This window comes from Sturnus vulgaris, chromosome Z (genome assembly GCF_052056855.1).
Source record: "Sturnus vulgaris isolate bStuVul1 chromosome Z, bStuVul1.hap1, whole genome shotgun sequence".
NCBI classification, from domain to species: Eukaryota; Metazoa; Chordata; class Aves; order Passeriformes; family Sturnidae; genus Sturnus; species Sturnus vulgaris.
Genome location: NC_142283.1, coordinates 30,375,589 through 30,403,509, shown reverse-complemented (window position 1 = coordinate 30,403,509; position 27,921 = coordinate 30,375,589). Strand labels below are relative to the sequence as shown.

The window sequence follows — 27,921 nt, the reverse complement described above, 5'->3', positions numbered from 1 at the left end:
ACATAATTTTCAGTTAACCTTAATATTCTTGCATATGCTTCCATCACTTCTGTAGCTATGTCAAATGACTACAGCTTTGTCAGTTGTCTTGATTGTGGTTGGTTTAATATTAAATAAAAGACCTTTGTATACAGACTTGTGAAATAGAACTTTCTTGAAATTTCAGGATGGAGCTTAGATGTGTTATAGCTGTAATACGCCACGGGGATCGAACACCCAAGCAAAAAATGAAAATGGAAGTAAAACATCAGAGGTAAATAGAATTTGGTAAAAATTATTTTCCATATTGTAGAGTATAGGATTTTGGGGCTAAGCAAGCACTGAATTAACCATGAATTGCACAATTGCAAGTTGCTTTTTGTTTTGCTTTCCTCTAAACCTAACAGCTTTAGATACTGCAAATAATTACAAGTATGCACCGCTCTTTCTGATAGGACTGTCAACTTGCTTGTGCAGATTTCCTTCAACACATGCTGTGCCTTGTGAACAGTCCTGTTTGATTTCATGGAAAATGCATTTGTGTCTGTAAATGTCTTTATTAAAAATAATGCAGCAGAGAATATTTCTGGTTCTCCATTAGACCATGACTTCTGCCTTCTGCTTTTTATCGTAACTATTCTTGTATGCAATGGCGTATTTTGCTGGGTTTTTTTCTCAAAGTTTAATGACTCTAAAATTTCTGGTAGATACCATCTTTATGTTGATGTTCATAAGACGACTTACATAATTGACCTGGAACTACGTGCAGTTTCAGTAAAAAGGAGTTATTTATTTTGGGACTAGATTCTTGCATTCAGAACATGCTGAAGAAATGTTGCACTGCTCACTTGGTGTTTTTGGTCCCTACTTCTGTTCAGGATCATGATTGAAGATTAAGAATTTATATAGCTGCATATTCAAATAGTATATCATTCAAATATGTAGAATATCCTCTTTTATTTTATTTTTTTTTAATACTTAGCAAGTCACTAAGAGAACATTTTCGGTGCTCTTATTTCCCTAATGCATTGAAAACTTTCTGGGGAGATGGGATTTGAATAAAACTTGGTTTGACCTCTGTACTGCAGGTCTTAACCTGACTTTCAAATACTGTGGACTTAATAATTTTAGATCACTTTAAGAGCTTCTGTTCAAGTAGTAGTAATTTAATTTATTAATGACATTTTAAAATTACTTTTCTTTATCTTAAAGATTTTTTGATCTCTTTGAAAAATGTGATGGATATAAATCTGGAAAACTGAAACTGAAAAAGCCAAAACAGTTGCAGGCAAGTTTGTCTTTATTTTTTTACTATAAGATTTTGTAAGTAGAAATCTGTTTATTTAATTAAATCCTGTGTTTCATTCCTTTAGGAAGTGCTTGATATAGCAAGACAGCTCCTTGTAGAACTTGGGCAAAACAATGATTCTGAAATTGAAGAAAGTAAAGCAAAACTTGAACAGCTAAAGACTGTGTTAGAAATGTAAGTGTCTAATATTCAGGCTTCATAGCAATGAGTGAATATCTGCTGTTTTGACTTGTTTCACCAGTTACTCTGTGGATTGCAATGTTACCAAATACATAATAATATAATAATTCAAGCACAAAGTTCTTGAAGAGAAGGGATGTCATGTTTAAAATAGGCCATCACTGGTTTTATTTCTTCTTGATTTTGTAATTTAACTTATTGCTGTATCTAGTGTCTCAGTACACTTTCAACAAGAGAAGGTTACTTTTGTTAATGCCAAATTTTGCTTCTTGTTTTTAAAATTAAAATACTTGTAAGCAGGGTCTGCTTCTTGCAGTGTGACATAATGACGTCTGATAGAGCCAGTAAGAGCTTTCACTGTGCTTACTTGTCTACTTACAGCAAACCTTGAGGATTGAAGATAAATAAGTCTTTGTATACTGAACCTGAAATATTTGGTAATTAAAAAAAACCTTCAAAACCCAACCAAAGAAAACAACAGAAAAGAATAAGGCTTCAAAGTTTGTTAAAGATCTCGGATCTTAGACTGTGAAATGGTAATAGGGAGTTTTTAATTTAAAAAAATATCAGAAAACAGACAATTATTATTGAAATTTATAATATTTGTTTTAAATACTGAATTTTGCTTGATCTTAAAGGGCTGTAAAACCAGTAGCCATCTACACGCTGAGACTCATTTCTGGATACTGATAGCCGCTGTAGTTTTGGATCCGAATAGATAAATTACTTATGCCATGTCCAATACTGCATGCTGTTGGAGGGGTTCCAGTTTCATGTTCAGTGTTGTAAAAAATAGACTTAGTGAGTATTTTAAGATGTTTCATTTTAACATAGTTGTTATTTCTGCTAATTCTGTGCTTGTTGAGTTAATGTTTATTCAAAGGAGTGCTTCAATAAATGTTGGTCAAATGCAGAAATCATTGACCAACAGGGATTTACTATATCTTATTAAAGAATTCTAGGAGTTTTGGAGGAAAATATTTAAAATATTTATCTCCCTCTTCCCCTGTAATTTTTCCCTGTTCCCGCTTAAGGTATGGGCATTTTTCAGGCATAAATCGCAAAGTTCAGTTAACATATCTTCCTCATGGCTGCCCTAAGACTTCAAGTGAAGAGGAAGGTACTGTATTACTTTAGTACCTAATCACTTAATATTATGTGTATATAATAGTCATGGACTACTAGTATAACATGTCTTGATGTCAAAAAGAGGGAATATTTTGTTTTGAAATAACGTTTGTGGTTAGTAGACATCAACAGTATTTTAATGTGCTGAATTGTACACTTAAAACTCTGTAGTAAATTTGTCTTGTAACCCTGCTCTTTAGCAATAGAAGAGTAACATGAAAAGAAACTTCAGTGATTCATCAAAGCAGTGTTTTGAGCCAGTATAAGAAAATCTCACTCAACAATTATTATCTTTAAAACATTTACAAACTGTAGGGTGTTTAGCATCCAATTTGTTTTAATTTTTCTATCTTGATTTACTTTTTGCTTCAGATTCATACTAAATATTTTTCATATATATTCTCTTCATAATTCTATTATTTCAGTTTTTCTCTGTTTAAAGTGCCCATTTAGTTCATCAGGTCAATATTTCCTTAATATTAGAATGCTAATAAAGATTCATAATGTTGAAGAGATCCTTTGATGAAGCTTTTCATAGACCAAATATTTTTTGTTCATTTAAAGTAAAAAAATTAACAGTATACTTCACTACTAAGCTCCTCTCCCTGTGTACAATTAGATAATAGAAGAAATGAGCCATCCCTGCTTCTGGTTCTAAAATGGGGAGGAGAGTTGACCCCTGCAGGCAGGGTTCAAGCAGAGGAGCTTGGAAGAGCTTTCAGGTGTATGTATCCAGGCGGACAAGGTAAAAAGAAAATTATAATAATAATAAAAAAAAAAAAATTGAGTGTCATAAATCACTTTTGAAGATAATCAAATGCAAGATGAGAGTTTGAGAAAAATATTTGTTTGGTAGGAGATTATGCTGGATTTCCTGGATGTGGTTTACTTAGATTACATAGCACTTACCGACATGATCTTAAAATCTACGCTTCTGATGAGGGACGAGTTCAGATGACTGCAGCAGCTTTTGCAAAGGTACATTATGAAATGGTATTTTCAGTTCTAAAATTCTGATATTCTCAGGTCTGTTTTTTCTTTTGAAGTCTGTGAGAGATTTACAGTGTATTAGAAAAAGCTATTTTCAAAGAGTAGTTCAGTGTGAAAAAATATCCAAATAATATGCCAGACATTTGAAATTCTTTGAGCAGATGAAGACAGGTTTTAATTAAACAGCCCTGTCTGAGGCACTTTTGTCCTGCAAGGCTCTTCTCCATAAGATTATGTGAACAAGGTAAAGTCTGCTCACTTGAAGTCCTAGGCTCTAATGCAAGTATTTGTCTTGTTCACTTCTCCATGGATCTGTTATAACACCAGATTTCAATTACCAAGACTGCTATCTATCTACCTTTACTTTCCTGGCACTCGTGAGTAAGAGATCCAAGGCAATGCCTGTGCTCGATAGTTCATCAGTAACCTCTGTCAAAGAATTGTCCTGAGCATTTTCCAGAAATCTTGGTTCCATATCCCCTGCAATATTGCCATGGAGGTATCCAGGGCCAAGAGTATCTATGGAAACAAGGCCTGCAGTTAGGTGGCTTTCTCCACTTCTGTTAGGAAGGTTTCATCCATTTCCCCTTTTAATTTGGGTGGTCTGTAGCAGAGGCCTACCATGATACTGTGCTGTCTACCTGGCTTCCAAAAGGTCTTATATCTAGTTACAGCAAAAGTCTGTTTGTGTGAACTATTCTACCATATCTCTGTAATTTGAATTAACTTAAAGCTCTACAAGTCTTCAGACTTCCTGTTTCTCCTATTTGTTTCTATCCTGCATGTGTTTGTACAAAATATTTCAGTCATCTGACCTGCTTTCCCTTGGTCAGCAGGTTTGGAAGAGTCACCACACCATTTCCTGCTTTATTCCAGAGCCCTTCCATTGTCAGAAAAGTCACAAAAGTTTCCAGCCTTCTTAATTTTGGAATTCTCCATTCACGTCTTTCATTGTCCTGTGACTCACATGGCTTGGGCTTTTGCCTCTGTAAACTCTTTGTAAGACCCTGCCTATCTGCTGTTTATCCTGCCAGACGGTATTTGATTTGCAAACTCTTCCTGTAGCTCCTTTCTGGTAACACAAGTCCTTGAGCAAAGTATGTTGCCCACAAGTCAGGCAGGTGTTGCTTCCAGCCTCAGGGAGAAAGCACCTGCACTCTCCACAATCCAAGACCTGAATAGCTGGTGCTGGGGAACATTCTCTGTGACATGTCGCCATCAGTGTTGCACCATCTGTATCAATCCTGCACACTAGCAGTGTTTAGGGAGCCATTTCTCTGTAAGTACATGCATTGTGCCCCTGTTTATCTAACCCATAGCCAAGTAATACCATCTTGAATTTAAATGAGTGTTTTGGGCATATTTTTAAAGATACTAATTTTTTCATCTATTTGCCTGAATAATGGTATTGTTTGCTTCAGGGACTACTGGCCTTAGAGGGAGAGCTGACTCCTATTCTTGTCCAGATGGTAAAAAGTGCTAATATGAATGGTCTGTTGGACAGTGACAGTGATTCTTTAAGCAGCTGTCAACATCGTGTTAAAGCAAGGCTCCATGAAATTCTCCAGAGAGACAGAGAATTTACTGCTGATGACTATGATAAGGTTAGCATATGATTAGTTTCCCATGAAATAAAATAAATAATTATGAAAATTCCTTTGCCAAAGTACTGAGCGGTGATTTGATGTATCTGTTTTGCAAAATTATTTGGGTGCAAATAGTTTGAACCACTAAGGTGGCTGTACCAACTGTGGCTGTGGATATTTTGTCCTGCAGTTTGGGTAATCAGAATAGCTACAAACTTTGAAGTAGGAGTAGATGGAACTCTCGTTTATAAACCTTTTTCACTGTTCCGTTAAAATATTTTAATTCTTCAAGAAATGACATTGTATTGTTCGCATTTTTTGTAATCTTTGAGTGTGTGGTGTAACAAAATGTTTTCCTACGTGCTGCAGTTGTTTCAATCATTAATCTGCTGCAAGGTCTTTTTCTTTTTACTTAGAATACTAAGATACTGAAAAGCAGTAGAATACTTTCAATGATATGAAATATCTCATTAACATGCTAAATTAGCACATAGTAATATAGTTTATATTGACTTAGTACAGAACACGTCATTATTCCTGGTTTTAAATGTTGTTTCTTATAGTTAAGAAACTTCTTTCTCTTTCAATTGCTTTTTTTCTGTCTCGTATAACAGCTAAATACAAGTCCTCAAATGAGGTTTAAGCTTAAACTGCTATTTTTGAAAAAGTATTGAGAGCAAATTAATAAAGAATAATATACCCTGCATTTATATACTCTATGTGCATTCATTTAAATATATAAAGTATCATCCACTCCTAGCAGTGAATTCAACAGTAATTGGAAAATGAAAGGATTTATTGATGTTTGTTACATAGATATAATCAGGTTTGAAATGTGACTGGAACTAATAGAGTACTCTTTGGTCGCTGAAAGTTACTGACTTCTGGGATTATAAAGCAATAAAAACTTTTGGGGGGTTCGTTTATTTTTTATTTTTAAATTTACTTGTGATTTGGGAAAAGTGTATGGAGTTTATTCCTGTGCCTCCCTATTATGTATAAATAATCAATTTCTTGATTTACATCATAATAGGAAGATAGGAACTGCTTACTGTGAGGTAGAGAGCAGATGTTTTCTGCATCCAAATTACTATCCATTTCAAGAAACTGAGGAAAGTGCAAATAAGTGTGTGTTTTGTGTATAAATCACTGTTTCATATCATTGGTCACTTTGGATTCTGTAGACTTTTCTGAAAAAACTGAGGCTACGCCTCACACATACATTGACTCTGTTGTTTTAGTGACACCTTGATGGTGATAGTTTGTAGCTTTTACCATTTCTATAATTAATTCAGTTCTGAAGAACATCTCATATGTTGCTGCTATATGTGCATTTAAAGGCTTTCTTTTTGTGTTTGTGTCCTGCAGTCCCGTAGAAATAAAAACGTAAGACAGGAACAGGCAAACTTTTCCTAAGGTATCAGCTACCATTGCAAATCTGGTTCCTATAGAATAAAAAATATTTTGTGTGGTGTGTAGCCTTATGACAACATTTCTAACAGAATTTACTTTTGTAAGCTTTTGAATACAGAAGTTACTTGAAAGGAAAATATGGAGGCTTGCTAAGTATATACAAAGTTTTAAGCATCTTCCCAAATTTCCTGTCTTGGAATAAAATAAATGGTTTTATGAATTCTTGTAGTTACTCAGATTTACTGTATAGAATTAGTTGCTCTATGAATTTCTTATTACCTTTGAATCTCTAGTAAATGGTACTACATTTTGATATATTTTCTTAATGCCTCAAAGGAAATAGATAATAGATAAATTATTTAAAATATTCATAGCAACCTGCTTGAGTGCTTTTTCTCCAGTACTTGGTATCTTTGACATGTTCCATTTTATCTCACCAGCTCTTTCAAATCTAGTCTGTTCAGATAATTTTGTGTTTATCTCAAATTGCAGCTCACTCCATCTGGAAGCATCTCACTGATAAAATCAATGCAGGTTATTAAAAATCCTGTAAAGACATGTGACAAGGTCTATTACTTGATCCAGAGTTTGACTTCTCAGATCAGGCAGAGAATGGAAGACCCGAAGTCTGCAGGTACTGAAACGTTTTTGTACTTTGTATTTAGTTTCTCTAGTTAACTTACATAAAAGAGAATTGTAACATAACTTTTTTTCACTAAACTCACTTTTAGCAGAACATTAGTCACCCAATAATGGATTAAGTATTTTCACAGTCTGATATGCACAGTTTTGAAGTAAAAAAGCATGAGGAACATGTGGTTGTGTTGCAGAACTTCTTGTCTTAGTTATTTGAAACTCAGCATTCCACAAAAGTAATAGAAAAAGTTGATGGTACTAAGGCTAAGTTACATAGGTACATCTTATATTTAAGGGCCAGTGGTGCATTTCTGCAGCAATGTGTTTTACTATTATAGTGGAACTATGTAATTGTGATGCTATTAGCACTAAAATTAATGTTATGCCCAGCTGTGCCTTCTTCTTAATAGTAATGCAGTTAACTTATTTTGATTCCTCTGTAATTCAGTTGCTACTACTATGTAATTAAAATGTCCTTTTGTTACTTGAATGGCCTTAATTACTTAGAAGAGATGTGTGTCTATCCAGATATTCAGCTGTACCACAGTGAAACTCTAGAACTGATGTTGCGCAGGTGGGCCAAGTTGGAAAAAGACTTCAAAACAAAAAATGGAAGATATGATATTAGCAAAATTCCTGATATTTATGACTGTATAAAATATGATGTACAACACAATGGATCGTTAAAATTAGAAAACACGATGGAATTATATAGGCTTTCAAAAGCTTTAGCTGACATTGTAATTCCTCAGGTAAGCATTTTCAGTTATTAAATAAAAGAAAGTGTAGAATAAAAGCTTTTAAAATTTTTTTGTGAAAATATCTACTTTGTATTTTCTTTCAAAGCTCCTACACTTTGCAGTAATAGAAGCCTTTAACATTATATCTTATTTTTCAGTAGCAAGCCGACTGATTTTTTAAGAAAAATTTGATTTATAATTAATTAAGCTGTATTCAGGGTGAATTTTTCTAGAAATTTAGAGTGTGAACATGCCTCCTTCCTTTACATCAGTGTATTAGAATAAAATGGTTCATATGCACCATTCATTCAATGGTTGCCTTTGTGAATAGCTCTGTTTTCTGAAATTGCTTTTAATTTCATTTTTTCTGCTAATTGAAATTTCATTTTTGGGCTCTTTGCAAATGACACTGTTAATCTGTGTAATTTCACTAATTTTAAACAATTTAATTTAAAAACACCTTTCTGCTTTTTCAAAATGCTAACACTCTATGATGTGAATATAGGCATTAAATTCCATAGAATTTCAGGCCAGAAGTGGACAAGTAAAACTTACATGCTCTGCAGGCTGTTAACTTCGGTTACCTCTAAAATCTTGGAGGTGGCAGGACATGAAATTGATATGATTTTAGTCAGGACAGAGCTGACTAAAGCTTTCCCTAAGTGTCCTTGCAGTTACAGAGCAGTGTTGTAACAGAGATGTTTACCAATATTGTGCACAGCATGTGAAGGAAGTTCCTCCTCTCCACATCTCTCAAACTCCTTGGCATGGAGGACGAAAACGGTAGTGATGCTTAGAATGCATTGTGTTTTGTTGGGTTAAGCTGAAATTTCAAACAGAAAATTAGATAAGAGCAGGTAAAAATGAGGACACATACTGAAGGAAGAAAAACAAAGAAAACTTGATAGCCTAGGTAATGCAAAGGAAGAGTGCTTGTGTTGCTCTCTAGGGTTACAAGAAGATTCATCCTAACTGTGAGAGCACTTTAATACCATCTGCAGCAGAGTATGAAGCTCCTGAAAAGAACATACTTTTAAATATTGATGATATTACAACATTTAATATCACCAGTAATTTCCCAGTCATAAATACCATTTGTAAATATATAAATACATAAATACCATTTCTTATTATTTGACATAAATAGAAAATCTTTTCCGGATGTGTTTACCCCAAACTAAGACATACCAAATACGTCTCTTTAATGACTGTTAAAAGAAAGGTTAAAAAAACCAAAATAACAGAACACTGTGGGAGCAGGATAGGAGATGGAGATGGTGACAAGAAGAAGAAATGACTCTGTAGATGTTTAGGTTAAGAAAAAGAGTTTTATCATTCCAGAAGGTACATCCACTCCTTTGATTTAACTAGTGAAGGAAAAACGTTTTCTCTGCATCAAATCAAACAGCAGAAGGGCAAACTGCTTGTTAGTTGAAGCTACATAAGTAATCATATGCAGTAAAAATGTTAAACAAAAAACCAAAATGGTTTGTAGCCAGAGCAAACTAATAGATGACTAATTTGCTTTAAGCTCTGAATTAGAAGGCATTTTAATCTTTAACTGAATTTTAAAAGTCAGTTTATTTTTACACAGGAATATGGTATTTCTAAAGCTGAGAAATTGGAGATTGCCAAAGGTTACTGCACTCCTCTAGTCAGAAAAATTCGTTCTGACCTTCAGAGAACTCAAGATGATGACACTGTTAATAAGCTTCACCCTCTGTAAGCCAGTTACTTTTTTTACGTGATTACATTAATTCCCATAAAAAAATAAAGATACTCTATAGCTTTCATATTTGAAGTATCTTTTTTGCTCGTAGAATTTATAAAGTATAATTTATATATATATTAACAGTTATTTAAAAAATAAGGACACATCTTATCTTGGTCTAATAACATTTTTCTTTTTTTTAAGCTACTCCAGGGGTGTTATGTCCCCAGAACGCCATGTTCGTACCCGGCTATATTTCACCAGTGAGAGTCACGTCCACTCCCTGTTATCCACCCTTCGTTACGGTGCCTTATGTGATGTAAGCTTTTCTGTTGAAGCCCTGATATTTTGGGAAGAACCTGACTGTATCGATTGAAACCTTAAGTGTCTTTGAAATTTATCACATTTTTTCAAACATTTGATTTTCTATTACTTATGGAGAAGCATATTGTAAATTACATGCTGATTTCCATCAATAATGCTGTGTTCCATTGGCTGTATATGTTAGAATCTCAAATAGATGTGGAAAGGCCAGATACTTTTTTACTGTCTTCTGTTGTCACCAGTAATTCTTGCAACTTCTATTCTGAAGTTATGATTCAGGGTTCTCTTGAATTTATTTTTGCACTGGCTTGCTATTTTTGACCATTGACATACCATCAAAACGTCCCTACCTCTACAGTGAATTTTCTTACTTTCCTGTACTGTTATAGAACACTACAAAGGTGGTGCATTATTGTCCATCTGATAGTCTTTGACACTGAAAAAGACAAGCTCTTCAGATTCAGAAATTACTTAAACTGAGCTGTTGGAGAAGATATATGCAGCACCACAAACTTACCTGCTTGTAAGATACAGTTTGACTTACACACTACTTTTCAAATTGTTGTATTGACATACTTGCTTCAGGTAATGGATGTTACATTGTTACAGTTGTTTCTGTTGCTTCATCCATTTGGTCTGGGGGTGCTGGGTCCGAGACAAAGACACCACAGACACTAGTAACAAGACTTCAGCTTTTTTTTCTTTTTTCAAGCACGTTTAAATATGGTGCGTGATCTTTCCCAGGCTCACACAGGTGGTTGGTTACAATTTCTGTCATTCACTTTCTCGACCAATGGTACATCTGCACAACTGATGAGCTGGGATTTTCACCCAGGTACCTGCCTGCTTAACAGGCTGGCTAGGTTTCAAATTGCAACTTTTAGAAAATCTTCAGTATTCACTGCCACAGTGGATGGCTAAACTCAGTTATGGCAAAAGCATTTATAAACCTCTGTCACATGCTACAACAGGTACACTCTAAGTTTAAGTCTGATAAACTTTTAATTTTTCTTGAAGGTAGATTACTAAATTGTTTCTTTCCTACAGCATGAGAAAAGTTAATTTAAGTAGTTTGGGATGTCACGGTTGTACCTCATCTACGTACTAGAAAGCTTCATTTACTTTGTTTGACTGCTATCTCTGTTAGTTTGATATCTGAAAACTTTAAACAATACACTAGCTGAAATGAATTTAGTGCAAAATTATCAGTTCTCATCAGGAGAATTGAAAACAGTGCCTCTGTCTGCATATCATCATAGGTGAAAAAACATGAAAGACACACAGAAATTACACATGAAAAGTTCTGCTCTTCACTTTTCAGTCATTTCATGAGTAATTTTAAGTCACTCATAGAGGTTCATAGTTGGTTTTTTCCTTGTACCTCTACCTTTTCCTTAGCTATGATGAGCTTTGCACTTCGTCTATGAAAATATGTGTAAATCATCAGTCTTTTTAAGAAAATAGCTGAGTTTTACATTTTGAACTTTCTTTTCCATAAGGAATCAACAGATGAACAATGGAAACGAGCTATGGATTACTTAAATGTGGTCAATGAACTCAATTACATGACACAGATTGTCATCATGCTTTATGAGGATCCAAACAAGGTATTTAAAAGGCATAAATATCTTCAGAAATGAGTAGTGCTCAGCTATGTATTAAAGTACAAACTTACTTAATTGTTTTACCTCAGGAGCTTTCTTCAGAAGAACGTTTTCATGTGGAACTGCATTTCAGTCCAGGAGCTAAAGGCTGTGAGGAAGATAAAAATTTACCATCTGGGTATGGATACAGACCTGCCTCCAGAGAGGTAATAATTGTGCCTTCCTATAAAGCAAAACGTAGATTTTTTAGATATGGACATACCTAAAATAATACTGTAAATTTTTTATGTAAAAAATACAAGTGTGACTGGTTTTTGGTAGAAAAATGTGCAGTAAAAGATAAGTAGTCCCAATGTTTTCCATTTTGAATGGGCACTGAGGTAAAGGACACAGATAATTTGGGTGTTCTAAGGCTTTGCCAGAATTTTTGCTAGAAATACAAAATACTGTAAGAAAAGTGATATCAACATCAGAGCGTCACATGAATAATATTTTGGGAATTGGAAGACATGTTTAAGAAAGTAGTTTGGCATGTTTATGAATACAGATTGTTGAGGAAGAATTGATATTTTCCAAGATACATGGTCAGGTAAGTGGAGTTACAGCTGCTTTTTGAGAAAGGAATGAGAGCAAAGCTTGGCTGGAATTCTTCTAAATAGAAGAAGAAATAGATTATTATGTAGATTATGAAAGTCTAGATTAATTTTTTCAATAATATATGGTTTACATCTTGTATTTTTAAAATGAGCTTATTTTATCTTTATGGAGAATATTTATTTAAGAGCCACTCTGTTTGAAGGTGCAGACAAATTGCAAATTAATTATGTGTTTTCTGTAGAATGAAGGCTCGAAGAAAACTTCTCATAGAAATGATAGTGATGAGGAGGTACACACTCATAAAAGAGATGAACCAGATCGATCAGTAGTGATGTTCAAGCCAATGGTATCAGACCCAATCCACATACACAGAAAGTCACCCCTTCCAAGATCCAGGAAGATTGGTTCTGTTGAAGTAAGTGTTTTTGTTCCAGATAATTTCTTTCAAAGACATTAACTTTTGCTTGCTTTTAAGAGAATAAAAACAAATGTAATTCTACTTTTGATTATACAGAACCAGCATGATACATCTCACAGAAGGTTTGCCCTTACTCAGTGGGAAATCCTCCATGGCAATAATTTCTCTAAAGGGATATTTTTTTAAGTCCTTTTTAAAGGACTTAGGTCCTTTTTTTTGAACTATTTTAGAGAAGTTGATATTTGAAAATGAAGACTCTTCAGTCTAAACCTACCTTTACAAATTAACATATATTGCTTTTCTGTTCATCCTTACGAGACAGCTACTACTGAGAATGGAGCAAACTTTCAGGGTGATTGTGCTGGAAGAGAACAGAGGGATTAGGGTGATAGGGGAGCTGCAGGAGGTGAGATGCCTTCTGCTATATTTTCTTTCACGTGAAGTGAAAGTGACTCCACTTGTCAAGCTTTTGAAGGTAAGAAGGATAAAGGGGAAGCTTTTTTTTTAAGTGGCTGGAGTTTGTGTTTCATGAATTCTGTAGGTAACATTTTGAACAATCTAGTTTGCTGTCTTGAAAGCCATGACATCTAACTGTGCTTCACAGATATGGCTTAATGTCACAGAGGTGGGGGGATGCACAGCGGTATCGCTGATACCGTGGGGATGGTTAAGTGGAAATTCAGATGGTGCATAGTGGCACTTCTGTGATATTAATGCTAGAAGCAAACTAACAGCTTCTTACTGCCTCATTTCCAGTTGCTTAAAACCATCAGATATGAAGATTCATGCCAAAAGCTTTTTCTTTCATGTTTGTGTTGGGAATGAGTTGTCTGTATGCAGTAAAAGTATTACATATTTGGAAATCACTTGGTTATTGGCAGTATGGAGATAAAAAGATGCATGATTTCCTTCTGTAAGGATATTTACATAACTTCACATGATTTCCATAAATTAACAGACATAATAAATGTTAATGTCTTACATTTTCTATTTCTAATTTTTTTCATAAACAAATGCTCACAACATCAATATTTTTGATTTTTAAAAACTGTTTTTGTGATGATCATGCAACTCCCCTCCTAGCTATGAGTTCACTTATCACAGCTTAATAGTCTGTTTCAGACTTCCAACCATTTTCATGAATTATATGGAAGTTAACTTTCACAAGATATCAGAAGCACAAATTGCCAAATTTTGACTGTGCAGATAATATATGTTAAAATTGAATATGTTTCAGCATTCAGAGCTTGCTTATTTGTTGGAAGGAAATAGCCAATTTAAAGAAAATGTACACTATAAAACATACTTTTCTTGTAAGTAAAATAGGGAATTTCATGTGGCCTACTGAAATCTGCAAAACTAGTATTTGGAATATTTAAACTAAACAGTATTTTGAAGCAATTTAAAGAAGTCACTGCAACTTAAACTGCAACTGCCTTGAACTTTTTTTTTTTTCTTTTTTCTTTTTTTCTATTTTTTTTCCTTTTTTTTCCCTTTTTTTTGGCCCCCCTTCCTTTTTTTTTCCCTCCCATAAGGCAATTCTGTTTTCACCTACATCCGTTAATTTGAAAGGACACTGTCAGGTGTGAGATTATATGCAAGTTTTTGTCTGGGTTATAGTCAGCAATATTTACAGAAGGAATGCAACTGTGACTGAGTCATGAAAAGAAAAAAAAGCTGAGTTATAGTGGTAAAACAAGAACGTAAAGCTCATTGATGTTGGGAAGCAAACTCTGTATTACAAGGAATGTTAATTGCTAATGACACGTATTGATGTAGACATGGGTGGGTGCTTAGCCTGACACTAGCCTCCGTTGAAGTCCTGATAAGGTGTCCAGCATCAGCTAATTTTTAGGACATTTTTAAGTTTGGAAAACTACCACCAGTCAATTTGGTGCTACTACCAGTGAGTCAGCTGTAAAGTCTCAAAGGCAGTTTTAAAAGATAAAAAGAAGCTTTCAGATAGACTTATAGACTAGAAATGGAAACTATTAAGTAATAAATAGAAAAGCTTAATGTACTTTGGAGGGGGAAAAAACTATTAAACAGTATGTCAAGGGTAACAGAAGTTCTATTTACAACACATGAAAATTTCTTAAAATTATGAATCAATTATTGGTAACAAATGTTTTCTCTCATATCTAATATTAGTCTACTAGAAATCTGATTGAGGTGTAGTAGAAGATATAGTTGGATGAAGAGATAAAAGTGAAACTGATAACTTTCTAATTTTTATTATTCTAATTATTATTACTCTTCTCTCTTCGCTGTTTAATAGTTTTAAAGGTAGTATGAAAAAGGGTGCAAGCAGATTGGGTTTTTTTCTTTTCTGTTCAATTTGGCTCTGTTGAATCTAACTTTGCATGCTTTGCTGTTTTTTGCCCCCTTTCTCACTTCCAGGAAGAGAGCCCCCTGAGTGTGTCTAGCCCAGAGTGTATTGGTACCTGGCTGCATTACACCAGTGGTGTGGGTACTGGGCGTCGAAGACGCAGATCAGGGGAACAAATCACTTCTTCCCCTGTCTCCCCTAAATCACTGGCTTTCACATCCAGTATTTTTGGCTCATGGCAACAGGTTTTTAAACTTTACTTCATTAAACATTTTATGCATTCCAAGCAGCAACTGTCTTTAAGGACATCTAATCCCTTGTTATGGATTATGTTTCAAGTAATACCTTCCACTTCTTAAAATTACTTGCCAAGAATGTTTGGGGGAAAAAGAGCAAGTGCATGTTTTTCCACTGAATGTGTTACACACTTTCATAAACATTTGGTTTCTTTATAGGAATTGCCAATGTTACCACAGTAAAAAAGCCTTAGTGTACTGCCTAATGAAAGAGAATTATGCTTTGGTTTAGTTGTCCTTTAAGACTTTAAAACCAGCATTGCTTAATTTGGTGGTAGGTAAATTAAAAAAAAAAAAAAATGGAACCAATACTATTCAAAATAATTTATTTGGTACTTCATGTGGCTATTCAAAACTTGTTTTGCACATGTCATGTTTTCAGTGGCCTGGTATTAACTATTGCAGGGAAAAAACTCTAGCACTAATAATTCTTGCCATCTAAATCTGGAGGTATCTGAAACTCTCAAAACAGTACATCATCCATTGACTTGTACAATATTTTGAAGATTGTTCCATGTAATAGGGGGGTGAGGGGAAAGCAGGGAAAAAAGAAACAGTAAATACTTTGGAAGCAACAGTGAAGAGCTAAAGCTATTCAGAATGTCAGAATATTGTTTACATGTAGGACAATGGATGGTGTTCTGTAACCATATCCTTTTTCCTTGAAAATTTTCATAATTTATTGTGGAAAATTCTAAAATTATTTACATTGGAAGAGTTTATATCAGCAAAGACTGTGAGCATCTGAAGATTATACTAATTGAGCCTGTGCATGGTCAGTGATTGTATGGTGTCCTCAATAGTTTGTCTGTCTTTCCTTCCCTCCCCTCCTTTTTTCAATACAGGCGCAGTTTAGGAAAGTGCGTTTGGTAAAATGAAATAAAATGTCTCAAATGTTTGTTCTCGTTTCAGTCTTGGTCTGTGTCCTTTCTCATTCTGAATGCTTGCTTTCCACCACCTCATTGCAAGGAGCTCATATGTGAAATGGACTCCCTTCAGAAGGGGATATTGCATGATCTCTCATGTTTCCTTTACATATTTTTACTAACACTTATCATACAGCTTATTAACACCTGTCTGTCTGAAACAGGCTGCTGTATCAAGTTAAATGGATGTTTCATGCTGTTGTTCTATTTTTCCTTATTTTTCTGTTTCTTATATCCAGGTCCTATCAGAAAGCAATAGTAACTTGAGAACACCAAGAACTATTCTGGAACAAAAGCAGAGTGGTCTAGGTATGTGCCTACAGTTGAAATTTTGTTTGATGTTGTCAGCTTTTCATCTGCCTGCTGTTCTCTCTAGTTGTATATTCTTTGAATAGCTTTTTCATTAACAGGACCCAATAGTACTTGTTATCAGCAACATGTGCTGAGTGTCTGCCTATGCACTGGACAATTGTTTTTGCAGCAAAATTTTTACATAAGTTATAAATGAAAAGAGCAAATTGTTTGAGATCCTCCATACTATTGATTTTGTACTGCTCTCAACAGGTACACAGGATTGTTTTTAACATAAAGCAGGTTTTTAAAATAAGGTAATTTCTGACTGAGCTTTTGGATTTTGTAAGAATATTTTGGATTAAACTGGCCTGCTCTGGAAACACATTTCTTGAAAATTCCTGTTTCCTACTGTGGGTAATTGATGAAAGTGAAGATGTTTTTCTAAGGGGAGGGGGATAGGGAGCAAACATAAAGTTGCTTGATAGTATCAGGTGTTTTGCACATATTCCTCTCTGAAAATTAATTTCTTCTTTTCAGTATTAGAATGAATCATGCTGTAATTCAAAGGCTTCTTTCAAATTCTCTTAATTCAAGTGTTGCTTTTCTATTGCTTTATGAAAACAGGCATACATATGACTCACATGCAAAAAAATGAAATCATGCACTCCTGTAAATCAATATTGCTTTTTTCATCTGCATGTCTTTTTGCGGGAAATATGTATTTAAAAAATGCATCACCTATATGCATAAACTTAGAAGTAGCTTTTCCTTTATTTGCAAAGATACTTGTTTTTTGTATGTGTAATCTTTCTGTGATACTTTTCTTCACATTATATTTTTCCCATAGTGAAATGCATATGTCAGATGCTCTTGTTTACTGAAGTCCTGGTTTTTATCATGTGCTTGCTAAAGTTAATATTCTTTTGTGTGACACAGTATAGCTTGTGGAAGTTAATATATTTACATGTAGATTAAGGTATTATATTTGGTGTGAAACGCTTTTGCCACAGACCAGGCACCAATTTATTTTGGCTATGATTGGTCACATGTGCTAGTAATGTTTCCCCTCACTGGACTGTTATAAGTAATGAAAGGAAGTGTCGCTGGTTTAAAAAAAAAAAATCTGCTGCTGCTTATCTAAAATGTAAAAGTTAAGTTCTGAGTGAAAAATTGCTTCTCCTTTCAACTAGTAGTAAAATGTAAAGGAAAAAAATGCAACTCTTCCCATTTTGTTCATTGTTGTATGTAAGTTTCATTAATGGTTGACAATTACAAAAGTTGTTTTTATATTTCTGTCTGTGGCTTTCAGTGATTTGTTTAAACTCCCATTCTAGTGGCAGAAATGCATGAGTTGTAACAAAAGTACTGTCACTTGCATGGAGATATGGAAAAGTGTTCTCGGGAAAGGAAGTCAGGTTAAACTTGATTAAACTTTCAGGTATTTTCAGTTTGTAACATTGTTAGTAATGGTAGCTGAAATCTGAATAGAGTATTTCCACTTTAGCTAAGATTTTGTTGGGGTTAGAATTATTTCCACATACTAAGCCTGTAGAACTGCATGAGTACTTCATAACAGCCTGTCATCTCAAAGGTTGATTTGGATGAAAGCAATGAACAGTATTCTTCCAATTTATATTTGTTTCAGGAATACAGGTTTTCAAAGACAAAACTTCTACGTCATCATCATCAATCATTATTGTCATCATCATCTTCGTGTTGTTTTGTTGTTTTGTTATTTTGTTTATGTTTACATTGATGCTAACTGGTAACATTTTTTTACCAAAAGTGAAAACAGGACAAGAACTCAGTTTGTTAAAGCCAGACCTCTCTTTGCACATCTAGCAGAGTGTGCAGTTTCATGAGTAGAAGCACAATAAATTATGATAGTTTCAGCCTACAAGTCCCATTTTGACATTACAAGCATATTGTGAACCTGTCCAAGGCACTGCCAAAAGCTGCCTTTTGTGTGGTAAGAGCCATGTGCTTGCATGCTGCATGCATCCCCAACCTGAATGGACGAACACCTGGTTGTTGTATGTATTTTCTCTAACTCCCATCAGGGTCTCACTGTGCGGGCCTGTTTAGCACCTCAGTGCTCGGGGGTTCTTCAAGTGCACCTAACCTACAGGATTATGCTCGTACGCATCGTAAAAAGCTGACTTCTTCTGGCTTCATAGATGGTATGTGCACACTCTCGCACATGCACGCACAACCCATGTGCCACATTAAACTTCTAAAGATTTTAATGGAATCCTAGAATCTTTGGCCTTAGTATTAATTTTATGAGTTTCTAATGCTTCTTTATTGCCCATAGCTTGTATATGTTTAACTTAATAGCATAGTTAATTCCTGTTTGCCTTGAACACCAGATCACAGACTTGTAATGTGTGCCAGGAGATTCCAGCAAGTGCATTTTTTAACTAAACTGAAAGTTTTGTTTTTAAATTCCTTAATAATTTTAAACTCTGGTTTTTATCACTGCTAATTGATCTTGAAATTAAATAAATTATTTGGAGTGTATACAAGGAATGAAATTATTAAGTGATAAGTTAAATACTGATGGTGAAAATTTTAGGATTCCTGACCCTTTTTTTTCGGTGGAGTTTGTATTACAAAGGAGCAGGAGATTCTCAGTTTTGGATAATGTGGCATAGAGAAGAAACTCTCTCACTTGATTTCAGAATGTAAAGATACCAAAGCACACCTTTATAACTTTGAGGTGAAACAGTATTCAGGCTGTTTCCCCCCCACTTCACTTCTCAGTATTAGAGTCTAACCTGAGTAACCTTATATGCCAGAATCACCAGCTCATTCTGCTTGTTTTCATACACCTCATTACACATCTTGTAGTTACCAACAATCCAAATTTTCTTCTTTTTAACATCTGTTTAGATATTAGTCCTTTTCCTTGGTCCCTTCTGCATGCCACTCACTTCTAATACTTTCTCATCTTTTCTTTTTACCTTTCTTCTTCCTTTTCTATTTTAAAATCTCCATCTTTTGGTAGCTGTTACAAATTTCAGGTACCTGTTTTTCTCTTTCTCAGACACCACACGCGGTTCTGCTGTTAAAAGGTTTTCTATCTCATTTGCTCGACACCCAACCAATGGTACGTTTTGCTTTTATTTTAAAACCAAAATCGAAAACAAAAGGTTTCTTGCTTCATCCCTTTTATTTTTATTTCAAATACGGGGTGTACAGTATCATCCAGCCGTCTGTCATTCCTAGCTTCAAGCAAAATTCCAAATATATTTGTAATCATTAGATATCCTAAATCTTTTCTTTACCATTCATTAGTATAACTACAACATCAAAATTAATTACTTAGAAAAATGCATCAAAAAAAAATGAAGTGCTATTGTTAATCATGATCTCTCTAATAAATTTTCCTCCAGAAGTTCTTGTATGATCAAACTTTATAGTACAAGATACAGACAGCAAAATCTGGTCTTATTAGACGTACACTTCTTGATAGCTGCTGCTTCTTCTTTGTCTTCTGCTGACCTGATTCTTGTGCCTGCCCATTCTAAAATGAATCACGGAATTGACAGCTGGAGTTTATGACTGTCTTCTTCAAGTGATGCTAAATTACAAATGCTAAAGCAGAAGCTTTGGTTATATTCCTGCTAAATTGCTATATTTTTAATGGGACAAAAATTTATTTTACTTTATCATACTTCTCTGTTCATCAGATGTGCAAATTACTTAAATATTGCACTAAAAATCACAGCAAGAGGGCTGTGACTTCTTGAGCAGCATTGACCTCTTGAGCTTCTAGAGTGAGAGTTAACTGCCTTCAGTTTGCAAAAATTCTCATTTAACACACAGGACAGAGGTATGTCTTTTTCTTCCTCAGCAAAATATTTTGTGCCTCCCTTTCGACATGACTAAATAGGCCCCAGATATATCCTGTTCATGAAAAGTAGACTCAGTCTTCAGGACCCACTGGACCTGAATGTAGCTTTCCCAGATTTCTTAACTGCAGTTTTAAAATGTGCATGACTGCTGGCTGAGTTCAGTGATAGTGATGCTGAAATTGCAATATATGGAAATCATCAGTATTTTCATGTTAGATTCAAAATATATTTGCTTAGAATGAAAGCAAAAAAAAAAAAAATAAAATACTTGAGTTTTGGTTTCGTTTTGCTTAGAAGTAGAGTAGTATTTTTTTACATTTATTTTAAATCCATAGTGACTATTTTGCACTGCAGTGCTTCTTGAAGGAAAACTATAGTAAAGGCAAAATTTATACCATTAAGACTATGTTTGATCTAAAAGGCCAAATCTAATGTTTCATCTCAGATAGAGAAGTCAAGAGTCCATTTTTTATGTTAACGACACAAACCAAACAATATTCCCAAAGCATACAAGGTCAGAAAGAACTGCGTTTGAGAATCTGTGGCTAATCTCTGGATTACTTTCTGTTCCATTTAGTTGCTTTTTAGTTTTGCTTTTGGTTAACTCCACTCTTTTAAAAAAGGATCTAAATAGCTTTTAATTATTACGCTGATTGTTCTGATTCATTTAATGCAGCAGTTTTACCACACATCTTTGACAAGATTAATGCAATACAGTATAAGCTCCTATGAACCCCAAGTATATTCCAAGTTTCCAGGGGTACTCTACTAACATAACGCCATATTGATGTTGTTTCATCTATCCTCTGGACTATCATTTTAATTATCCTTGTCCCTTTCACTTTGTTTTTTTTCTTACTTTTATGTTGTTATCACACCCTCTTAACTCATTTCAGACTACCCCCCCCATCTTTAGTTCAAGGAACATGGTGAAACAAGTATCTTCTGAAAGTGTTATACCTTATTTTCTGGGCCTCTGCAGAACACCCACACCTCTTTAGGTGCTGGTCCATTTCCTCTGTGGAATATCTAGGCTCCAGCGGTATGTCTCTACAGCTCTTGAATCTTAATACAGCAGGGTGGCTTTTTGATATGCTGCATTAACCCTTTCATTGTCTTGCCTTTTGATGCTTTAAGAATACATACAGGCAAAAATCAAAGGCTGTTAAGTGTACAGAAAATTGCCTTCTTAAAGGGATAGTGTCAGACTTCTTCATCATAAAATTTCAAATTTATTTCTTGTAACATCATAAAATGTTTATCAGGAAGCATTCAAACAAAACACTACACTTAGATTTCCAGATTACGTTTTAAGCCATATGCCTCAGACATAAGATACTATAACGACCTGCTGGGATATGGCTAGGTGACAGCAGAATTGTCAAAACACAGTGAAAAAATTTGGAGGGGAAATTCCTAAAAAAGAAAATTTTATTTCTTTTTTTTTTTCTCTTTTAAAGGACACGAGTGCATTTTGGAATTCCTTTCTGGTTTCTATAATATACACTATAATAATAATAGTTACTAAAAAGTTAACCTGCCATTGTCCCACTTCATTAATTGCAAAATTAGAAAAATAAATTCTCATTCGAGTGATAGTGACTTTTCTGTCAGGGTAAAGAGAAATCTTATATTTTACTGTAAGGCAACGAAAGGGTTTGCGCTTTACATGCATGCATGTAGTTATCTAGGATATTAATATGTATGGCAAGCATCTTAGTGCTTACACTGAAGGTTATCTACTGACTTTACAGGAAAATAGAAATTAACAGTATTGTGGTAGTTCTTTTGTACACAAAACCCAAGTTTTCATGAAATGCAACATTTTTTTATCATTTAAGTGAAGCTGACATAAATACACTTCAGTTGGTCGAATATTTGTAGCAGTAGTCCCTGAAATTCTAATATTGGGTGGATCTAGATATAAGTATAGACATTTGAGGTTGAAATTGTGTTGAATTTCTTCTTTATGCAAAGTACTGATGGTGAGTGAATGGGCAACATTGAATATCCCAGGAACATTATTTTATAGGAAAGAACAGTTCACAGTCATAATGCTATCTCTAATAAATGTACATTGAACTGAAATTCTAAACATTATTTCATTCACTATTGCTTCTTCATTTAATTGTCTTAGAAGAAATTTACAGTATTGAATTGCAAAGTTGTAATGTTACAGCTGTATGTTGAAAACACTAATGGACGCATTTTCCTCTTCTGAAATGCCACTGGATGAAAAGCTGGTTATTGAGTTACCAAACTTGAATCACATTTAAGGGCTGCAATATTTTTTTAGCCAAGATGTTTAAATGCTTTTAAGTCTGTTAGTAATATGGATGCATGCTTAGTATATGATCTATACTAACATAGAAAAGCAAAGTCCAATAAATTTTTAGATTTTTGGGTTGCTTTACTTAACTGTTCTAATATATGAAACTTCTAGTCTTTCAATACTGTTTTTAAATGCATAAAGGTAGGTGTATATCTGTCTCAGAAAGTAACACCATGTAACCTCAAGGTAAAAAATGCTAACAGGTTTTCCTTTGATATTAAAGACAGCAGTTTGTTTTTACAGAATACTGAAGATGATAGAACATGAATTCAGCAGATTTATTTCTTGGAAGATACAGCATTTTTAGCTCTTGTCTGCTAATAAAATAGCTATCCTACTTTCTTGCATTAATGAGTTACCTATTTAGTACTTTTTTTTTTATAGTGATCTGTTAACTTTGTCTTAAAGGGAAATTATCTTTCATGAAGTGATTTGGGAGTAGAGCACAGTTCTCTTGTGTACAAGTGTACTTCATCTGTACACAGGAGTCGTATCCTATGGTATGTTACACAGTATCTTTAGCTGGAAATTGGCTCCTCTGATTCCAACTCTTGTCATACTTAATTTCCATGATTTCAAGGGACTTATGCCTGCACATTCTAATGTAAAGTAAGCGCTTTTTATCATGAATTAATGCAGTAGCTTAAATCCTGTCTTATGTTTGGAAATCTCTTTTTTCATTATTTTTCTTTTAGGTTTTGAACTGTATTCCATGGTGCCTTCTATTTGCCCTTTGGAAACTCTACACAATTCCTTGTCTCTGAAGCAGGTGGATGAATTTCTTGCTTCTGTTGCTGCTCCATCAAGGGAAAATCTGCAGGAGACATGTACTGGTTATAGTTTGTAATTACAATAATTTTGAATTCCTAACTATTGTCTAGTTAATCTTTGCAGTGTTTTGCAGCTAATAAGTAAACTAAGGAAAACCTGTGTTTAAGAAAATGAAAGTGTACATAAACCGCAATTTTACATTTTGGACTATTCTTTTGTGGGTATGAACACTTAAAACTCATTGAAGTAATTTCTCTGTTGGCTGAGGTAGTAAATTAAAGATTTAATGAAATCATAGTTTGCTTCCTTTATTTTTACATTGACTTTTCTGTACTGTCCACACTCAGCTGAATTACAGGTCATGCTTTTCAGGTAGCATGCAGTATTCCCAGCTTTATACTATACTGCTGTACCTCAGCAGAATAGTGTTGTATTTACACTTCAAACTTCATTATTTCCTGTTTCTTTCAGTATTACTTCAGGTTTCACCTGTAGAGTGTTTTGCAATTACTTAGCTTTTTAGCAGTTTGTACTGCATATGTAAAGTTTAGGTGATCTTGAAAGGAAATACAGGTGAATTCTATCCATGCGCATGTGTCTGGCGAAATGATTTTTCCATTGTGATTCCACTGCTGTGTCTTTGGAAATGGTTTCAGTTAGGTCAGATTTACCACATACTAAAGATGCTCATAAATAATGTGTCAGGTGATTGAAAACCATTCTTCTTAGGGAAGTGTCTAAAGACTTAATGCTTTGAAACCTTTAAGTATCAATACAACAGTTTTCTACCTGTTTGGACTTCTCCCTTTTTTCTGCTACAGGATTTTTCCCTTTTCCCCCCATTATTTTATACAGTTTAGATTTTAATAAGCAGATTATTTGATAGGATATGCCTCCTATATTTGAGAAGGAATATAAGCAATTTAAGAAAATGGATATTACTAAAAAATACCTCAGAGAGGCTTACAAGTATATGAAAATTCTCTTCCATTTAAAATGTCTTTTTATACTGGTTAGGAAATTTGCCTATCTTCAAAATCAGTTCAGAATTGAGAGTATATAAGATGAAGAGGTATTGAAAAACAAAAGATGTCATACTCCTAGTGTATGGTTGTCACCTTTCTACCAAGGAGTGGCTGGAAAATAGACCCAATACATTTAAAGTCATAGATGTGTGGTTCTCCTGCTTTCGTGTACTGTTTGGAGGTTGTCTAGAGATTAATGCACTCTATGCACTTTTCATAGATGTGTTGGGCTTATTCAGGTGCAGTATTCATAACCTATGAGAAACAGCACTAATGCTTTTGCCAATCTTCTGGCAAGGCACGTGTTACTGAAATGCAGCTTTAACAGCATGAACTTACTGTGTTGGTTTCCATGGTAAAAAAGATATTTAAGACTTGTCTTTCATGTTATGAAATTTTGACAGTAGAGTCAAAAATTGGTAGCTGAGCAGCTGATTGTATAAATGTGGTATCTAGTTTGCTGAATGGATACACAGTCCTGTGACTACAGTTTTCACATCTGCTTTAGGTGAGAATACTTTTATTATTAATGATTTTTTTTTTCTCTACCATTTCAGCTTCTCCAACTCAAATGTTGCCCCTTTCAGGAAGAAAAATTTCTTTAAATACATTTACCCTCACAAAAATTCAACCAACTCCACTTGAAACTTTGCCTGAAAGGTTAGGGGTAGAGAAACTAACCTTATGTAAGTAAATTCTGTCAAAGGCAGAATGGCTTTGATTATTGACTATTGCTTATTTCCAGCAGTCTAATTCTTCCTTACATGTTACATGACTTCATAGGGGTAGCTGTTTCTTAGCATTGCCTACATAAGTAGAATCATTTAGTGGGTCAGTGAAAACTTAAGAGCGTTGCACAAATAGCTTTAATAGTAAAACTGTGTTAATACTTACTTTCTCTTATCCTCTGAATTGTTTCATTTTCTATGGCCTGTAGTTCATGCGCTTTTGCTTTGAAGTGTGACAGCTATCTCCAAGTAAGACAAAGTAAATTATTTAAGTGGCTGAATTTCTAAGATGTTTTCTGAACACCTAATGTACAGCTCTGTGACTCTGTTCTGACTAAAGCTTCCAATACATGATGATGCATTCAATCATTAGTATGTTCTGTCTGAACTGCCAGCGACGCTGTCTGGTTTTGGGTGGTTGTGCTGTTTAGAGACCAAATTTCACTTGGATTCCTCATTTCATTAGATAGTGTAGCTCATTTGTTTCTCTGCTAGATAACATGCATTTTTCTTGCCTTTGATGCTTTTTAGCATGGATATTAAGTGTAAAACCTAATACTTCTTTTCTTCCTATCTGTACAGCTACCCTTGGATGTCCTGTTAATGTCTCTAATACTAAACCATCTCTTGAAGAGGCCTCGCTAGATGCAGAACTTTGTGGTGAAACTCTTTTGGAGAATAAATGATCAGACAAAACTGGAAACAACTTCTTAAATGGTTCTTTAGTGTGCATTGAAGCAAATTACTGAGCTGTCAAAAGCCATTCTTGTCTGCATCTGCAATTCATAGTGCACTTAAGAGTCTTTATACATGGTTAATTAGTGTGCACAGTATTTAGGTCAAGCATCTTATTTTCTAAAACATTTCAGGAAATAGACTTATCGGTTTGATGAACTGCACACCTTTTAATGGACAAGCTGCACTGAACCTTCTCTGTGTCTTCAAATATCTACTGTAAACCTGGACAAAAATAAAATGGTATGTGTTACAGCGGATCTGTTGATGTCGCTTTCCATTACATCTTTTGATGTAATTAAAGCATTGTCTGTTGTCATCATAAACGTCTGTTTTCAGGAGTTTATAATCTCCCTGTGAATTTCTTTTGTGTGCTGAAATGTAACACACATCTTGACTTTTTAAAAATTTAACTACATTTCCAAAGTGATCTCTTTTCCTTGGTTTGGATGTAAGCAGATATTTTCTGCATTTTAATTATTTTATATCATATATGCTGCAATAATTAGGCATGATGGAGCAAGTTCATATATCAGCATTTTTAACTTTTTTTCCCGTATGTTTACATCATACCTGTAAAATTTAAATGTACTTTCTCATATACAGGTACCTGTGTATCATCTAGCAGATAAAACTGTCTTTTATTTGCTTTTATTAAAACCTTCTTTTGCTTACTAAAAAGGACAGTTTTATTTTCTTTGCCATGTGTTTCTAGAAGAAGGGGATATTAAAAAGCAGGTTTTGTAGAAGGAGAAATGGTTACAGCTGGTCTGCTACTAGGTTTACTTATAATATTGTAAATATTCCATCTATGCTTTATTATCATCTTTTCAGCATAGAGAAAGACTGTGGACTACCAGAACTCAGTGCATACTGTTCCAAAATAGTCAGGATTCATTGTGCCCTGGGAATTTTCAACCCTTCTCCTTCCAGTCTAGGTGGTTGACAGCAGCTCTCAAATCCCAAAAAACAAATATACAAAAAAATCCTACACAAATGTACCAAAAAACCCAAACAAAAAACCAATAAAAAACACCCCAAAAACCCAGAAAAAAACCACAAAACAAACCCAAACACAGGAAGAAAATGGAACATTTTATAAGAGATGAAAGAAGCCTTTCTAAATTGGTGGAACATGGAGTTATGGTGTTATTTAGAATTATTATCCACTCTTAAGCAATTGTAATTTTTTTCTGTGGCATGAAAAATTATTGGGTTATGAGTATCCTAAATTATGAAAATACAGACCATTTCTTTAAGTTCAAGTGGCTGAGTAGTAAGAATGGACTTCATAACTACAAATAGGTAATTCCTTTCATGTTTAAGCTGCAGAAGACATACCTTATGAGTTAAAGGTTTAAGTAGGGCTCTTACTTGTCTCCAGAGCCAGTGCAACTATGGTTACATTCACTTTGCCACAGGATCTTTTTTTCAGTGTTTACCTTACATGAAATGGCTTCAGCAGACTATTTCTAATAATGCTGGTTAAACATCAAATATATGAAGGGTTTCACAGCTATATACTTCAAGCATTTCATTTTCTGTAGTGTAATTGTGTTACTGACAATGTTGGTCTTGCATACAAGTGAATGTACGCTGGTTTACTGTTTGAAGAAAAAAAACCTAAAAATTTAAGTATATGTATCATTCCAGTCAACCAAAGCTGTGGCATAACTTTTTTTATGTGCTCCTAAATAAAATCAAGGTCACTGGCAACTTCTCTCTATTGTGTTTTCTTTTAAAAACACTATGAAGTATAGTGAGTAGCTATACTCGCAGGGGAAAATAATTTACATATCAGCCATTCATTTACAAATCAGCCACACTTACTCTTGGAGGTAAGGATGTGTAATAAAAGAAATGGCAGTATCATTTTATAATGAAATCACTCCTCGAAAAGATAAGTGGCAGTCACACATTCTGCAGTGCTTTGTTGTTTTCCAGAATGGTAACATCAAATACAGGACCACTGTAAGTGCTCTTCTACTTGTTATTGAGACTGACAATAGGAAC

At 34.4% G+C, this 27,921-nt stretch overlaps 1 protein-coding gene across 20 annotated transcripts in view; it reads left to right on the top strand.

The window, feature by feature from the left end:
• PPIP5K2 (diphosphoinositol pentakisphosphate kinase 2) overlaps positions 1-27,624 on the top strand; it is a 50,729-nt gene extending 23,105 nt beyond the window's left edge. For 3 of the 20 annotated variants that reach the window (XM_088157244.1, XM_088157246.1, XM_088157245.1), the window contains exons 11-32: positions 167-253; positions 1,192-1,267; positions 1,353-1,462; positions 2,503-2,588; positions 3,216-3,341; positions 3,453-3,574; positions 5,008-5,190; positions 7,078-7,219; positions 7,750-7,973; positions 9,556-9,683; positions 9,877-9,991; positions 11,496-11,603; positions 11,690-11,806; positions 12,439-12,612; positions 15,016-15,189; positions 16,086-16,109; positions 16,406-16,475; positions 18,521-18,640; positions 19,507-19,569; positions 23,345-23,476; positions 25,003-25,131; positions 25,756-27,624. In XM_088157244.1, coding sequence (XP_088013370.1) covers positions 167-253; positions 1,192-1,267; positions 1,353-1,462; positions 2,503-2,588; positions 3,216-3,341; positions 3,453-3,574; positions 5,008-5,190; positions 7,078-7,219; positions 7,750-7,973; positions 9,556-9,683; positions 9,877-9,991; positions 11,496-11,603; positions 11,690-11,806; positions 12,439-12,612; positions 15,016-15,189; positions 16,086-16,109; positions 16,406-16,475; positions 18,521-18,640; positions 19,507-19,569; positions 23,345-23,476; positions 25,003-25,131; positions 25,756-25,859 — 2,614 coding nt within the window. In that variant the 3' untranslated portion in view covers positions 25,860-27,624. Of the gene's footprint in view, positions 1-166; positions 254-1,191; positions 1,268-1,352; positions 1,463-2,502; positions 2,589-3,215; positions 3,342-3,452; positions 3,575-5,007; positions 5,191-7,077; positions 7,220-7,749; positions 7,974-9,555; positions 9,684-9,876; positions 9,992-11,495; positions 11,604-11,689; positions 11,807-12,438; positions 12,613-15,015; positions 15,190-16,085; positions 16,110-16,405; positions 16,476-18,520; positions 18,641-19,506; positions 19,570-20,152; positions 23,493-25,002; positions 25,132-25,755 lie in introns of those variants that run through there. The other 17 variants (XM_088157247.1, XM_088157253.1, XR_015799683.1 and 14 more) reach the window with 17 other exon arrangements.
• The last annotated feature ends 297 nt before the right edge of the window (positions 27,625-27,921 follow it).